General features: G+C 44.4%; 2 protein-coding genes across 2 annotated transcripts; one reads left to right on the forward strand and one right to left on the reverse strand.

The window, feature by feature from the left end:
• Positions 1–3,400: 3,400 nt before the first annotated feature.
• Positions 3,401–5,522, forward strand: commd9 (COMM domain containing 9; the record flags this gene model as incomplete). The annotated part of the gene is made up of 6 exons (XM_080842928.1): positions 3,401–3,451; positions 3,715–3,840; positions 3,968–4,107; positions 4,208–4,242; positions 4,938–5,041; positions 5,183–5,522. The coding sequence occupies 6 exons, from the start codon at positions 3,401–3,403 to the stop codon at positions 5,318–5,320; spliced, it is 594 nt and encodes a 197-aa protein (XP_080699054.1). The 3' UTR covers positions 5,321–5,522.
• Positions 5,523–5,702: 180 nt separating this feature from the next.
• Positions 5,703–14,822, reverse strand: fcsk (fucose kinase). Its single transcript, XM_080842927.1, has 23 exons — positions 14,700–14,822; positions 13,492–13,643; positions 13,316–13,366; positions 13,083–13,208; positions 12,794–12,866; positions 12,590–12,687; positions 12,386–12,466; positions 12,041–12,160; positions 11,709–11,880; positions 11,493–11,599; positions 10,864–10,965; positions 10,574–10,747; positions 10,296–10,363; positions 9,848–10,215; positions 9,446–9,662; positions 8,944–9,110; positions 8,472–8,699; positions 7,957–8,100; positions 7,638–7,757; positions 7,222–7,409; positions 6,649–6,748; positions 6,140–6,363; positions 5,703–6,008 (listed from the first exon to the last, which is right to left on the reverse strand). Exons 1-23 carry the CDS (start codon positions 14,779–14,781, stop codon positions 5,922–5,924), a joined length of 3,249 nt encoding a protein of 1,082 aa, XP_080699053.1. The 5' UTR covers positions 14,782–14,822; the 3' UTR covers positions 5,703–5,921.
• Positions 14,823–14,990: the final 168 nt, after the last annotated feature.

Below are 14,990 nucleotides of genomic sequence, written 5' to 3' on the forward strand. Positions count from 1 at the left end.
AGTTCAAATCATACAGCACATAATAAAGGGTTACAACTAATTTAGGAATAGCTACAATTCCATCAATGATTTATGATCATTTTCTATAGACAACAAACATGCATTGGAGATCTGCCTATTCTTGGCATTCAAATTAAATATTCAGCAAGTAATTACACACAAACAATGAGTGAGTTCAGCCTTCCTTTAAACCTCCTCCGTACCAGATATCTGACACTTGGCTTAGCCACTTTTCAGCGTCATCGACTTAGTATCTAGATACCTGACAGTCTATCTTGTCATCCTGCCAAATGAGTGCAGAAGTAAATACAGCTTTAATTGGAAAAAGAGCAACTGTATACAAAAGACAGTCTAAAAGGGTTAAAGTCTTAAGACAGTCACTAAAGGATTGCACATTGTAACAGACACGAAGAGCACTTTTCTTGTTCCTGTCTCTTGCTCAATGTATTGTGTAATTGCACTCTCTTTACACTGGTGTTAGCACAACAAACTGACACGACTTGACCCCTGCCTTAGTGGAAGCTGGGTGAAAGTGCCATTTCATTCTTATTTCAAATAAGTGGCTGCAGTACCAGTTGTATAAGAAAAACAATCCCAAACCATGACACTATGACAGTTAAAAAACATGAATTAATACACATTAAAACTGTATGTCAGATCGACTGTATCATGAAGCCAAGGCTCAAATGTGCCTTATTATAACAGGTGCTCTCCAGGGTAAATGACAAGTATGAATAATTCATGTTATCAGCCAGATTTTTATGTCATTTGCCTTTCTCTCAAATTTCTAAAATAAGTTGTTTCCCTTTGTCTATGAGAGCAATGACATTTTCCAATTCACTCCCGGGATAATGCTGTTAATTAAGTTATATTGAAGTGACATTTACAGAAAATGACATAGAATTGTTACATACAGCAACAAAACCAGTATTTAGACAAACACTGTTTGCCACTAATTTCAAACAACATTTAACGGCACTGCAGGTAAACAGAAATACACATTCTAAAAACAAAAATAGAAAGACACATTCTAAACACATGTTTTATATCTACTGCAGCTTCATAAGTGAATGGTTTATATTAAGGACCATATCACACACAGTACATCCATAACTTATTTGTAAAATGTTACAGGGTTGTTATAAGAGTATGATGCTGTCCAGTGTTATGATGACCTTAGATGGTATTTCATCATTAGTTATCTATATTCATTATATTCATTATAATCATTATTATACTATCTGTATGAACTTGAATAAAACAAAGAAATGATTCGTTGCCAGCCACCCTGACAGCTGAAGAGCTGTGATGACCCCAGTGATTTTAACTTCTTTAGTGTAGCAAAATTGCGTAATCAGATCTCCCGTGAGTTCCTGTGTGCCAGTGTATACTTTACACAATTACTTTCTGCAGATATCAAAGCTATCGTCATGTGCATCAATTAAACAGAGATAAAAAGACTGGAATGAATCTTACACATAGTTTGTCTCCTGACAGCAGTAGGCGTAGAAATGTTTAAGCATCTCCCACACAGTCAATACACACTTGGCATATTAACAGCTGAACAATCTGCTTCAATTAACTGTGTATAAAAAAAATCAGGTTTTGAAGTGAACATTTACAATATGAGAGACTGGAATATGGAATAGTCAGTCTCCCAGTTTTCCTTAAGATATGAATATTCATAGACAAGATTTCTCTCCAGCTGAAGGTCACATTCTCTCTGACCCTCTTCCTTCCTCTGTTTTTGTCTGGCCCATCCTGATGAAGTAGCCTTGCGATGGAGAATGAGAATGACTAACCAGCGCTGCATACCAAATGTGTTTCTCAGCGCCACAGGGACACCCCACTGAAAAGAGGGGGCACCATGCTTCCCCTTTCATCCTTTTTTGTCCTTGCTGAAGAGGAGACAGCCACATTTTATGAGAGTGTTTATGTGGGAGCCAGATAAGCAGGGCTATACGAAGCGAACTCAAAAGACCCTCTTAATCTACATAAAGCTATTTGATGCTTCCCATTTTTCATTCCAAACACACATTGTCACCTCAAAAGGCCCAGACACCACATGTCAAAAGAGAGAGATAACAGGAAACCAAGTCCAAGCAGAGGTCCCTGGAGCTCTATGCAGTGTCAGTAGGGGAATAGGCTGTGCACTACAACACTGCAGTCACATCAATATTCAAAGCCATAACATTTTGACAACCACTAAAGAACCACCTCCTAAAGTAGCCTCCCACTAAACAGAGCCAATCTATGAAGTTCTATGGACAGTTTCCCGTCCGGAGCTCCTGAATCACGGCGTCTGGCAGATAGTAAAGCTGGAACCCTTTCCATGTCATCAGCTGAGGCCAAACAAGTAGGCAGCTCACAGAGAATACTCGTTATTTGGCCTTGTTTTTGGACCTCACCCCATTCTATACTTTGTGTAATTGGTTGTATGCATATGTCCATTAAGGTGTAGAAGTCCACATAACCTGACAGCACACAGATGTGGTCACATTCAGTCAATACCCTCGAATTAACATTGATGTGATTGGCTGAAATTGTAAGAGATATCTGATAGGCTGCAGAGAATCTATTTAGAACTAAATGTATTTGTGAATCAAGCCCCACCAGGAAAGTCACAAAAAACCTCAAATCACAAATGGTGAGTGGTTTGTAAATGCACATGTTTTAGTCTGTAAAATAAAAGTAACAGCATTTACATTTGTGAATCATGTGACATTTATGTGTGAATAAGGAAATACTTTTGTGAACATCTTGACAAGTGACATTTAGTGTGAATTTTGAAACTATTGTATGACCATAGATTGGTTCTGTTTAGTGGTAGACTACTTTAGGAAGTGGTTCTTTACGATTGTCAAAATTTTAAGTTTTTGAATATTCATGTGACTGCAGTGTTGTAGTGCACGGCATTCTCCCGAACTGACACTGCATAGAGCTCCAGGGACCTCTGCTTGGACTTGGTTTCCTGTCACCTCTCTCTTTTGACAAGTGGTGTCTGGCCAGTCTAGCATGACATTCATTTGTGAATTTTGAAACTACTCTACCTTACTTATCAATTATGTGTATTTAAGGTTAAAAAGCGAAATATTTATGAATACTAAAATGCAAAACAATGAACATACTCGAAGGCCTGTTTTGTTTTAACATATAGTTTGGTATTCTGGAAAGGTGTTCTGTTGCCTAATGCAAACATACTAAATAGAACCATCACTGGTGTTGGAGATCTACGTGCTATTGTGACAGACTTGGAAGTAACAACTGTACCCTACTCATTGATAGCCTAACTATTTAAAATACATAGTCTTGCTGCACTGCAAACATAGTCTTCATAAATGACTTCATTTCCCAGTTCCCCTGCCCTCAATCACTTATCACATGACATGCATAATCCAAAATGGCTACGCTAACAGAAGAAGACTTCTCTGCATTGCAACTTTTGTTGAAGGTATTTTAAACGCTATAGCACAAATTGATACATACCTGTATATTGAAGGAAAAATTGACCAAATGTGTAATCGTTTGTTAGTCAAGAGAAAGCAGCCGAGGCAGATACATTCGATACGAAATTGTACCTGTCTTTCTTCAGTATGATGCTTCTCCACGAGCGACCTGAGCCGGCGGACATAACCATTTCTGGAATATTATTAAGCAGCTCTTTCTTTTGCTGTTGTCATGTCAAATATCTTTTATGTCTCTGAACGAGTCCAGGCTCCGTCTAAAGATGCCGTGCGGCAGATGTGTGCCGACAGTTTCCCGTCCGGAGCTCCTGAATCACGTCGTCTGGCAGAAAGTACAGCTGGAACCCTTTCGGTGTCATCAGCTGAAGCCAAACAAGTAGGCAGCTCACAGAGAATACTCGTTATTACCACTAAAGCCATATGAAATTTGAATTGTATAGGCTACACCATTTACCCGAGGCAGTAACTTAACCTAAATGGCGCTACCCTGATTTCTCTTACAGCTTCTCACGGCTCTGCACTCCCTCTCGCATTACGTGCTATTTCACAACCTGGCTTCACCCGAACAGATCCTGGCTGTCTTCCCAGACACCTTCCATTCCAGTCTCAAGAACCTAATCACAAAGATCTTGCTGGAACACCGGTAGGTTGCGCGTAGGCCTCCTAGATCACACTATTGAATAAACCGTAGGCTTATCAGAGCCCATTCATTTAGTTTCTTACTCCCTGCTTGTCATCGCCAGCCCAACATGGACAAATGAAGCTCTTGCCAACCAAGGTAAGCATCATCCATTACCTAAGCTCATCCTTCCTACCTATAGCCTACTTTCTCCAATCATTTGTTGCGTCGGGTTCTCATCTCATTACTCATGTGAGTGAGGGAACAGGAGGCTATTTTATTACGGGGACGGCCCAGTGTTCCGACATCTCAATATTCCGAAAATAGTCCCCCTGGCATAATTTAGAAATATTTTAAGTGGCACATAACACGCATTTAATTTGCACCGCGGAGCGGAGACGCTCACCGGGCTATCACGCATATCACTTTTATAGGCAATATTTGTTAATTTAGCCAACTCTGATTTTGAATATAGGGTAGCCTACCACTCATGCGAAGGAAATCACTGGCAGATTGTCGCAGGACATTTCAAGCACTGACAAAGCATGCATGCATGCATTGGCTATCATAAAAGTATATTTTTCATCGCGATGCAAATGCCATGTGTGTATAATGATAATCTGAATTAAAGTTCATGCTTGTGAAATACATTAACATGTTTATGATTGTGTGTTCAATTCATTTGGATGTGCATGTGGGCTATAGTGGTTCACGTTGCTGTGCTCACAATTTCGGAACAGCGGGCTGTCGGAATAATGTGCTTTCGGAACATTGCCATGGAACCTTTATTACTTGTCATGGCCTAATGACACAACCTGCCCAGTGATTGGTAATATGTGTTTTCTGGTCTGCAGTTTCATTGCCCAAGCTAGTGGAGATGGACTGGAGGGTGGACATGAAGACTGCCTCAGACTCAGTCAGTCGCATGGCAGTGCCCACCTGTTTGGTTCACATGAAGGTACGTAGGTCATTCTTCACAAAGCTCCAAGCCTTGGTATTGGGCTGTTTCTAAACTTACCAATTTGTTGCACTTGAATATTTACATCCAAACTTGATCTTGCTTGGATTCCAATGTTATTCTGTGTGTTGTACACTGCAGGTTCAAGACTTTTCCTGTTCAGGAGGCGATGACTCTCTCTCCTCAGTCACCATGGAGCTCAGTAAAGAAACACTCGACACCATGTTGGATGGATTAGGTCGTATCCGAGACCAGCTGTCTACAGTCGCTGGCAAATAGACATTTTCCGACCCCAGGATGGTGCCTTTAACAAGAGGCCTTTTTTCTAGACAACAAGGAACTGCTTGTATTGCTCTAACAATGCTCTTTCATGCACATGTCTGTGCGTGTGTATACACACATACACACCCCCCTCCACTTCACTCAAAAATATGGAGAGTTTGCAACTGTTTTCAATGCAGATTTCACATTCCTTAATAGTTTAGGCATGTATGAATGATGTTTTTGTACCAGACCATTGTGATTTATCAAAATACAAATATTATTTAATTTGTGGAATGTTTCAAGTATGCCTTTTCTTGAGAAGTATGTCTAATGAAAACATATCTTGGAGTGTGAACACAAGTGTCAGTATTTGCAGATTGGAGAAAAACAAGTATAAAATATAAAGTCTTCTCACACAGGGTTGGCATTCTCATGTCCGTGATGCATTCAGTGTTAGGAAAATATATTTTTAAAGATTTCTGTTGATAAAGTATGTATCAAATATGCAGTTTTTAGGTTTCCATGTTAAAAGTAAAAATCTTATCGTTTTACAGTGATTAAAAAGACCAAAAACATTTTTCACATCCAAACACTTTCATGATCACTGTAGTTTTCCTCATTGGTCTGGTGATCTTGCTGACTGTAGAACACAGATCCCTTCCATGTCCAGTTCTACAGAGTGGACACTGAAATCTCCCAGACCCTTTGTAACACAGATAGACAGTTTTTAATACAGTAATGCTCAATGAACTTCAGAAATTTGGAAATCAGTGTCCTAAAAAGGTCACTAAAACCTAATGTTTTATACCATAATATATACCAGCGTTTACTCACCGGTGTGCTGCCGAGAACTTGCCGCACTGCCTCCTCCTGCTGGCCGTCTTGGGTCAGCAGGTAGAGAAAGCCCCCACCGCCGGCTCCAGCCAGGCTCTGGCCCAAGGCGAGCGGCCGCAGGGCGTTCATCATGCTCCGCACCGCAGCCGGCTCGCAGCCCGGCGCCATCACCTTCTTCTGCTGCCAGTAGCAGTCCAGACAGGCGCCCAGCCTGGAGAGGGAGCCTGGGGGAGAGAGGGGTTTCCGAAAGGGGCTTGAATTTGTCCAGTTTGAATGCCCTATTTGTCTATTATGTAGTTACTCTCCAGCAGTAAAAGAAATATGACAAGTGGAATAACTCAGAGCATCTTTCAAATATGTGTGTGTGAATGTGTGTGTGTACACTGTGTAATACCAAACTACACATGGATGCACAAAGCTATGTTACATGGCCATGAAGGCAGGCATTATGAGGCTAAAACGAGGGTTTAAAGACGAAAGAGATCAAGGTGTATCCCTCTGTGTCTCACCATCAGTGCATGCAAGAGCACACTCCTCAGCATTGGTGACCAGTTGGTCAGTGTTTGTGACAATGGAGGGCAGTCGGCTGTACCAGCTCCTCACCACATCCTGCAGAGAGAAGATCAATACCCCTCATCCAACAGATGAACCTCACTGTCGTTCACAAAGGGCCTTTTTATCACCACAAAAGCACATGAAGGTTAGTTAAGATAGACTACAGTGGAAACAGGAAGTGGTCTTGATGATATGATAAAACTGGATATGGAAAGAAGAACTTGGGTTTGACCAAATGTGCCAGTTTTCAAATGAGAAACAAAATTGAGTTTTAAGTGAGAAAGAAAAAACGAAAGTGCAAGATGGTGGTAAGAACACCAGAAGTAATATGCTCAAAACTGGCCTGTGAGACTGCGAATACAGGAAACAAGTAATGAACAGTTATTCACTCATATTTATCAAGTGAAAAAATATGTATTCCATCACCTCAATACATTTAAGTTACCATTACCATATATAATATTCCTTTCACAAACATGAAAAGAGGCCTTGTGAACCCAGTCAGAAGAGAAATGCCAAAGCCTGACCTGCAGTAGATTGCGCGCCAGCCGCGTTTTGCCCGTATACACCAGTATGAGACGCTGTTGCAGGGCAGACAGGAAATCCTGGGAGAGGGAGAGGCGCTCCACGTCCACCCTGAGGGGCAGGGAGGCTCTAGAGCGAGCCACCTTCACCCCGCCCACAAGCCCACCCACCTGGTCCTGCCAACCTCCACCTGAACACAGGAACAAGCCATGTTCAGAGCAAAATCTCAAGGAAGGGCAAAACATTAATTACATTTTGAATTCAAAGGAAGCACAAGCTCTGATAGAAAGTATGCATTTACTAAGAGTTTACTTACACTATATCTCTGTTCTTCTCTTTCATGTCATCATGTTTTTCATCTTGTTATTTGTATTGAGATATACAGCAAAGGTGTATGAGTCACTGGTCAGGTCATTACCTGTTGTTAAAGTCTGCTCCAGGTGTAGCACTGCGTGAATGAGGGAGTCGGTGTCATAGGTGCGGCCTGTGCTCCTGTACACTGCGGCCAGCACTGCCCCAGCCAGAATACTGCTGGTCCCTGTACATGAACACACACAGACACACAGACACACAGACACAGACACACACACACACACACACACACACACACACACACACACACACACACTAATGTTTCAGTTCACTGCTTGTCTCCCCTGCTTTTATCGTCAGCAAGCCATCAGGTATTTCTCTCCCCAAAAAGCTACTTCCATCTTTTCTCTCTCTTCCTCACTCACCAAGGCCGGAGCCGTGAGGCAGGAGGGACCAGCTGTGCAGCTCCAGTCCTCCACCCCAGCGCTGCAGCAGCTGCTCGGCCAGAGGCTGCTGGGAAGGGAAGGTGACCAGCCCGCTGCACACACACACAGCCTTCAGCAGGGCACCTGCACAAACAGCACAGTTTATCACACACAAACCTCTTGCCAAATGTTAGATAACACACACACTAAAGAACCCAGCACAGCAAGCGTCTCCATTGAGTATACTACTACTACTACTTCTATTTTTACACTGCATGTGTAAGCCAGAATCTGCTGATAAGGGGTCACACATCTCATCTTGTGTGAAGAAATGAGTAGGAGGAGGAGGAAGAGAAGTTGCGGAGATTGAAAGAGAACTAAAGAGCCATTTTAGAAACTGACAATATGCAGCAAAGCTGTGCTCACGACCTAACACTCCACATACTCCTTGAATTTTAAAAGTTGGCCTCAAACCCAGTGAACTGAATAAAACGTCTCCTGACAGGCTGCCTTACCAGGGGCATGGGGTTGACAGTGGTCCTCCAGATCTTGCAGTGTCTGGCAGACTGTTTCCGTGGCGACACTGCAGTCCGGCCCACTGCTGGAGGTGACCAATAGCAGACGGGGTTCTCTGATGCGGCGCGCTCTAGCACCAATGGGCCGCCTTCCATCCACCTTCACAGCCACGTTCACCACGGCCCCTCCCCGCTCAAAGGCAATGGGCGGCGTATCACTCCAGCCACCTAAAGAGTTACAAGTCTGAGTTAACATATGTTATCCCATTACCCTCACATCTCTCTACCTCCCTCCCTCTGCATCTCACAAGCACACGTTAATAGTCAAAATGCAGAATGTGTAGACAATTCTCACTTTCTGTCAGTTCCTCTCGTATTTTTTTAGCGGTTAAAGTTATAATGAGCAAAGCTAGTAAGCTGCGTGACAGAGGTTTATACTTTCTAAATATGAATTACAACCAAGCAAACTCACCTGATAGGTCCAGCCTAGCAGGGCACTCCACCTCTTGCCACTCCCCAATGGGTGGCATCTCTCCCTGGCCGATGGATACAAACTCCTGTGCCGACATCACTGCCTGCCGTAGCAACACTTGACCCGCCCCCTCATAGTGTCTTGCTGCACGTACCAACATATCAGGTCTGTGATAGTGAACACACTTTAAGATTATACATACAAATGTGGATGTGTCTGTTGTTACGGTTTTAACTAGGTTTAAACTACTTGTCAGTCATTACAAAGGACTCAATTTAAGTCTATTCAAGTTTCTGCAGTATTTACCTATATCTGTTGACATAAGAGCAAATGCAAATAACTGGCTTCTGGTATACAGCAGATGATATACAGAACTTAAAATGCTGAATCACTGTAAATGTAGTATTAGATGTACCCTGCCTAACAGACTTTGCTGCACTTTTAATTTACAGTGAAATCATCCAGTGCAGGGGAAACCCCCTAGCTACCCTTCATCTCTGACCTGTTTATCCAGTGACTCCTCTGATTGGCCAGTGCCTTGACCCCTGCAGGAAGATCTCGCCGCTCCAGCAGGCTGAAGGCCGAGGCCCAGGCGGGGTTGGCGGCGGGGCCGCTCCTCAGGCCTCCCTTGCCCTCCCCAGCCATGCAGCCCAGCACGTCCGCTATGCAGGCCAGAGTTCGGGCGGCCACACCGAGGTTCTCACTGCTGCCTGCTGCCACTGCAGACAGATGAGGAAAACGATCTCATCTCGGCAGAGTTACACACTCACTCACTCACTCACTCACTCACTCACTCACTCACGGCAAGAGAAAACAATCTTGTATACTGTATACTTCACAGTGGCTGCACAGACATGATGACTCTGTGCCCTTGGAAGCTCCCTGAACCACCCCCACTCCTCACCACTGTCCAGCGTGCTCAGGAGCTGCCCCTGCTGGCCACCCAGAACAGCAGCTCTGATACTGGGCAGGAGGCTGTGGTCGCTGTGGCCCCTCAGTGTGTCTGTGGCTCTCTTCCTAGCCGCGCGGAAGAACAGCTCCTCTCTCCAGCACAGCTCCCCCTCCTGGTCGGTGAGGGACAGCACCTCCCTCAGGGACAGCCTCCAGGCCCCTCTCCACCACTCCAGAGTTCCGGGGCCCCCGGACATTAACCAGGATACCCCTTCCAGTCCGACCGCCCCGTCACGGGGCTGGAACACGGGGAAGAGCCGGGCGTCCCAGAGGGGTCGAGGCGTCTTGCTTTCACTGCTGGTGGCCCATATCTCCTCAGGCCTGAAGGAATGTAAACCATCTAAATCATTCAGATGCTATTTGGAAAGCAAGCCCAGATATGATATTGCTCAGTCTCTTACCGTATCCCAGTACGTTTGTACAGGTCAGTCCATTTTTGGTTGAGGAAAGTGGATTCCCCATAAGAACCCTGTAAAGAAATCATAAGAAGATAAGAAATGGGGTAAACAAACAGTAAACTACATTTCAGATCTGATCAGGACCTGATACTGGGGTTTAAAGACACATTGGCTAAACTCCTCTCAGCAATTCATTCTCTAAACAACAACAAAAACACTACTGCAGAAATATGTTCAAACTTAAGATATAAAGTGCATTCTGTCCATATCTGATATGGTACCTCCAGAGCATCATGTGCTCCCAGCACTGTGTAAACGCTCAGTTTGAGCTCCCCAAGCTGCACACGGTGTCCCTGGAGGATAATGTCACCACTCAGAAGCAGCTGCTGGAGGTGGCTTCCAGAGGTGGCCTCCAGTCCAGACAGGAAACTCCCAGACTGCACTTGTACTGGGCCCTGGGTGGGCATAGCAAACAGAGAGACATCTGCTGGCAAGAACTTTTATAAACGGTTTTGTGTCATTTATTATACCCCTGGCACAGACTAAAGAAACCGTTAATTTGTCTTCCCACCTGGAGGTGGCAATGTTGAATTACAGCTCCAGATGACACCGTGACATTTCCCTCCAGCACACTGTTTATCACTCTGCTATCTGCACTCACACAGTCCATCTTCTGAAAACAGAAAGAGAGAGAGAGAGAGAGAGAGAGAGAGAGAGAGAGAGAGAGAGAAACATCTTCCATCACTGCAAGGTCATGTTGACCACAGCCAACAGTACATGAGCTTGTAAACTGCCCCTAAAATGTATTATTATGCCACTAAAGAGATGGGGGAAGAGTGTCCATTACATCTTCAAGGTATTTAAGATCAAGGACAGCTACCTGTATATGAGACAGCTTATTTAAGATCAAGGACAGCTACCTGTATATGAGACAGCTTATTTAAGATCAAGGACAGCTACCTGTATATGAGACAGCTTATTTAAGATCAAGGACAGCTACCTGTATATGAGACAGCTTATTTAAGATTAATGACAGCTACCTGTATATGAGACAGCTTATTTACGATCAAGGACAGCTACCTGGATATGAGACAGCTTATTTAAGATCAATGACAGCTACCTGTATATGAGACAGCTTATTTAAGATCAATGACAGCGACCTGTATATGAGATAGCTTGTTAAAGATCAAGGACAGCTACCTGGATATGAGACAGGGTCTCCATCTGCCATCCTGTTCTTGTCAGCCGGCTAATGTGCTCCTTCCCTGATACAGTCATGTAGTCATAGGTCCCATCTGCTATGTATTCTATTGGGAAAAAATATGCCAGTCATCTGTGCACCCATCACTTGAAGGCTGGCAAAAAATACTGTGGAAATGTTAATGATGTTAAATACTATGTTTTAAACTACGTTACCCATAGAGAGAGGAGTTCCTCTCAGCGTCCTCCACAGGACTGCCCTGGCCAACCTCACTGCTGCCCCCTGTGGCCCTGTTGGGGAGGTGGAGCCGGGTCTTTCCTCACTGATAAACTGAGTCTCGCTCACACCTGAGCACAGACACATCAGTATGTCCAAAAAGAGAGAGATCTGCAAGAAAATCAGTGAGAGCAGAGGATATGAAGGAAAGAAACTGGCTGACACATAAGTCCAGTTATTCAAAGACAGAAGTGCAGGAACTTGAAATGGCGCCTTGTTACGGGCAGACTTTGACCGAGGCTGACCCTGACAGCTCCTGAGGACGGTGTACCTGTAAGGATGGAGCCCCGGAATCCATGCCCAGGTAGGTGCAGCCGTCCAGAGGTGAGGTGACATGAGTCTGGAGTAGTTTCTCGGACACACTCCTGCTTAGGAACACTGGGCCAGAAACCTGAAAAAAGGCCCAATAGCACAAAGCAGCTGGGCGTGAGTGCTGTCTACACACAGTAATGTGGAGCGCAAAAACTGTAACAAAAATATCCTGTTATCAATCAAGTTCAGTGTTGATTTATTGTTTCTGATAATTGTGTAAAATGAGGCTGAAATACCATTCAACCACAAAGTGACTATTTCCTTGCATCTTTAGTCGAAGCCAAAAAGTGTCCCCCAGACGTACCAACGGCACCTTCCCATCAGGCAGGATGGCTTGTCGGATCCGCTCCTCTGACCCCCTGTAGATGATGTCACACACTCCGCCCTGAGACCAGAAGAACAGGCAGGCTGGTTGCTCAGTGAAACCAGTATTCATACTCAACAGACACAACCCGTGACCAATCTCTCAGGTTGCTCAAAGACAAGCACATTCCTAGTAAACACCTACCTGTCCATCACTGAGATAGACCCCATGATTGGTGGCGTACGAGACGTCACCTGGCAGCGCCAGCACTCGAACACCTGAGAAGCCCTCCCAGGACATGGCTGAAAAAGAGGAGTGGGGGAAGAAGGGAGTTAGAGGGAGGAAAGAAAGGTTATGAATGGCTCACGCGACTGTGGTGCCACGGTTTCTGCCCAGAATAGTCGTTACCTTGTCTGGAGGGGAGGGTAAGGATCATGTCTGTACTGCATACCCACACTCCTGGTGGTGAGCAAGGGCTGACCTGCAGAGGCCCAAAGCGCACACACAAAATACCAGATTACTCCTCACATAGTTATAAGAGATCAGCCCACTTGTCTGTACTACAAAGCAGTTCTCTAAGGATCTAAGGCTAAGAGAAGGCTATTGGGGTTTGCCAATAACCAGCCAGAGGACCAACGCAATAAGACCAAAGGGATCAGTGCAGACACAGGAGTCGTGCTGTGACACTTTCTCTGACCTGATGTGAAAGGCAGTCCAGCAGTGTGTCCAAGCAGCAAACTGGACTCTCCACTGATTGCTGAGCGCCCCCTACAGGTAGCCAACAGAATGCTCTCCCACAGCTATCCCAGGGGAAATCTCTTCCCTGCACAATGGGGTACGAGAAATTAGTCACCACGGTAAATTTGGTATTTATGCGGTAAAAGCCATTTTCAAGTGTCCTCCAACGGAAATGATCTTTCCCTCTCTTACCGTGTGAAGGATAAGAATGTGGGCATCATCCAAGACATCTGCAGTCACAACCTTTAAGAAAGATAACAAACCGGTCATTCCCATGAATATAACCAACTACTGTGTATCGTACTGTGAAACTCAGTATGAGAGATGTGTGCAGCTAAATGTGGATAGCAAACGGGCTCTTCACTCACAGTGTGTCCTGCTCTGGCACTGAGGTGCTCGGCGGCCACTAGGAGGGCGTTGAGAGTGGCTCCCCCACTGCCCAGTCGCGCCTGTGGGTCAGCCACGGTCAGCAGCAGGGTGCCTGGCGGAAGTCCCCCACGCTGCTGCCGCAAGTCCAACTCTAAGATGCAAGAGAACGTTTAGGCCAAGTTTATGCTTCATTAAGGGTACTTCTGACAAACCCTGTCTCACCACAACTTTTACAAGTGCATGTCATCACAGGGGAGCAGTTGGAGTGACACACGTTAAATAGACCTAGTCCATGACAAACCTGGACACATTATGTTTTTGCTAGTTTGAGACATAGTTTTAGTGTCTAGCAGTCAGTCATGAATGACAGGGCTGTATTGCAGGACATTAATTAAGCCTGTGCCCTTGCCATCTCCCCAGAGAGAGACTACTGCTGAGCTTTTTCATCAAGCTCACTCTAGCTAGGTAAACAAGGATGTGAGAATCCTGCCAGGCTTACACTACAAGCACAGGAAGATCTTACGCAAATAGATGCAAGCAGACCTTTTAGGATCAGGATCTACAAGTGGCTGAAGGGCTTGCTAATGTCACTGACACAAATGCCATCCAACTGCTTTGGAAAATGTGAAGACAAGAACCTTGCCAAGAGAGGACCAAGATGACACTTTGGAAAAGTTTCCGGCCCAGATTACCACCAAGGAAGGCCCAGATTCTGACATAGTTTCCGAGGGGTTCCACTTCTTTTTAAGGCTTTAAAAAAAAAAAATAGGTCTTTAAAATGTTAATTTAATTACTGCATTCTTGACTCAAAGGCAAGAACATCTTTCTACGAATCTCTGTGTTTGTAAGCTTACTGTTGTTTTTCAGAAAAGCTATTTGACGTAGTAGCCTATGCTTATGGTGGTGGGGCTACTGCGGAAGTGCTACTGCGGAAATATCAACAACCTCTTCCAACAAGCACATGACTGACTGCTGCACACAATACAGAGCACTATCATCGTATAACCGAACTATCCCGCTACGCTGTATCACTTGCAGAAAAAAAGAAAGATGCATTTGGGAACAGAGTTTTCTATGGGACAAAACGGTCGGTCGGAATGCACTACGGTGCAAAATAATAGCAACGTAAGTTCTATAAGAGTAAAGTATGACAAGAAATTGGTGACAGTAACGTCAAATGAAGTAAAGTAGCCTTACTGTTACTCACCCCTCTGAAATGCATATACACTGTCTTTGTGCTGACAAGTTAAAACAACAACCGTCCAATTTTTGGTCCCGTTGTTTGCCATACTACTCCTTGCATGACAAATGCTCAGAGGACATCTAAGAAGTCCAACTAAGAGACTCAGGGCGTTCTAGCAATGTCAATCTGGACGATCAATTGGTTTATGAACCCGGAAGAGCTTTTTGGAGCAATGGGTCTCTTCGTCATTTTTTTTCAACGAACTTGTGCAATGGTGTTTTATACATCAAGCAAAATCTAATGCCTGTGGTTATG

This window comes from Sprattus sprattus, assembly GCF_963457725.1.
Source record: "Sprattus sprattus genome assembly, chromosome: 7".
Classification (NCBI taxonomy): domain Eukaryota; kingdom Metazoa; phylum Chordata; class Actinopteri; order Clupeiformes; family Clupeidae; genus Sprattus; species Sprattus sprattus.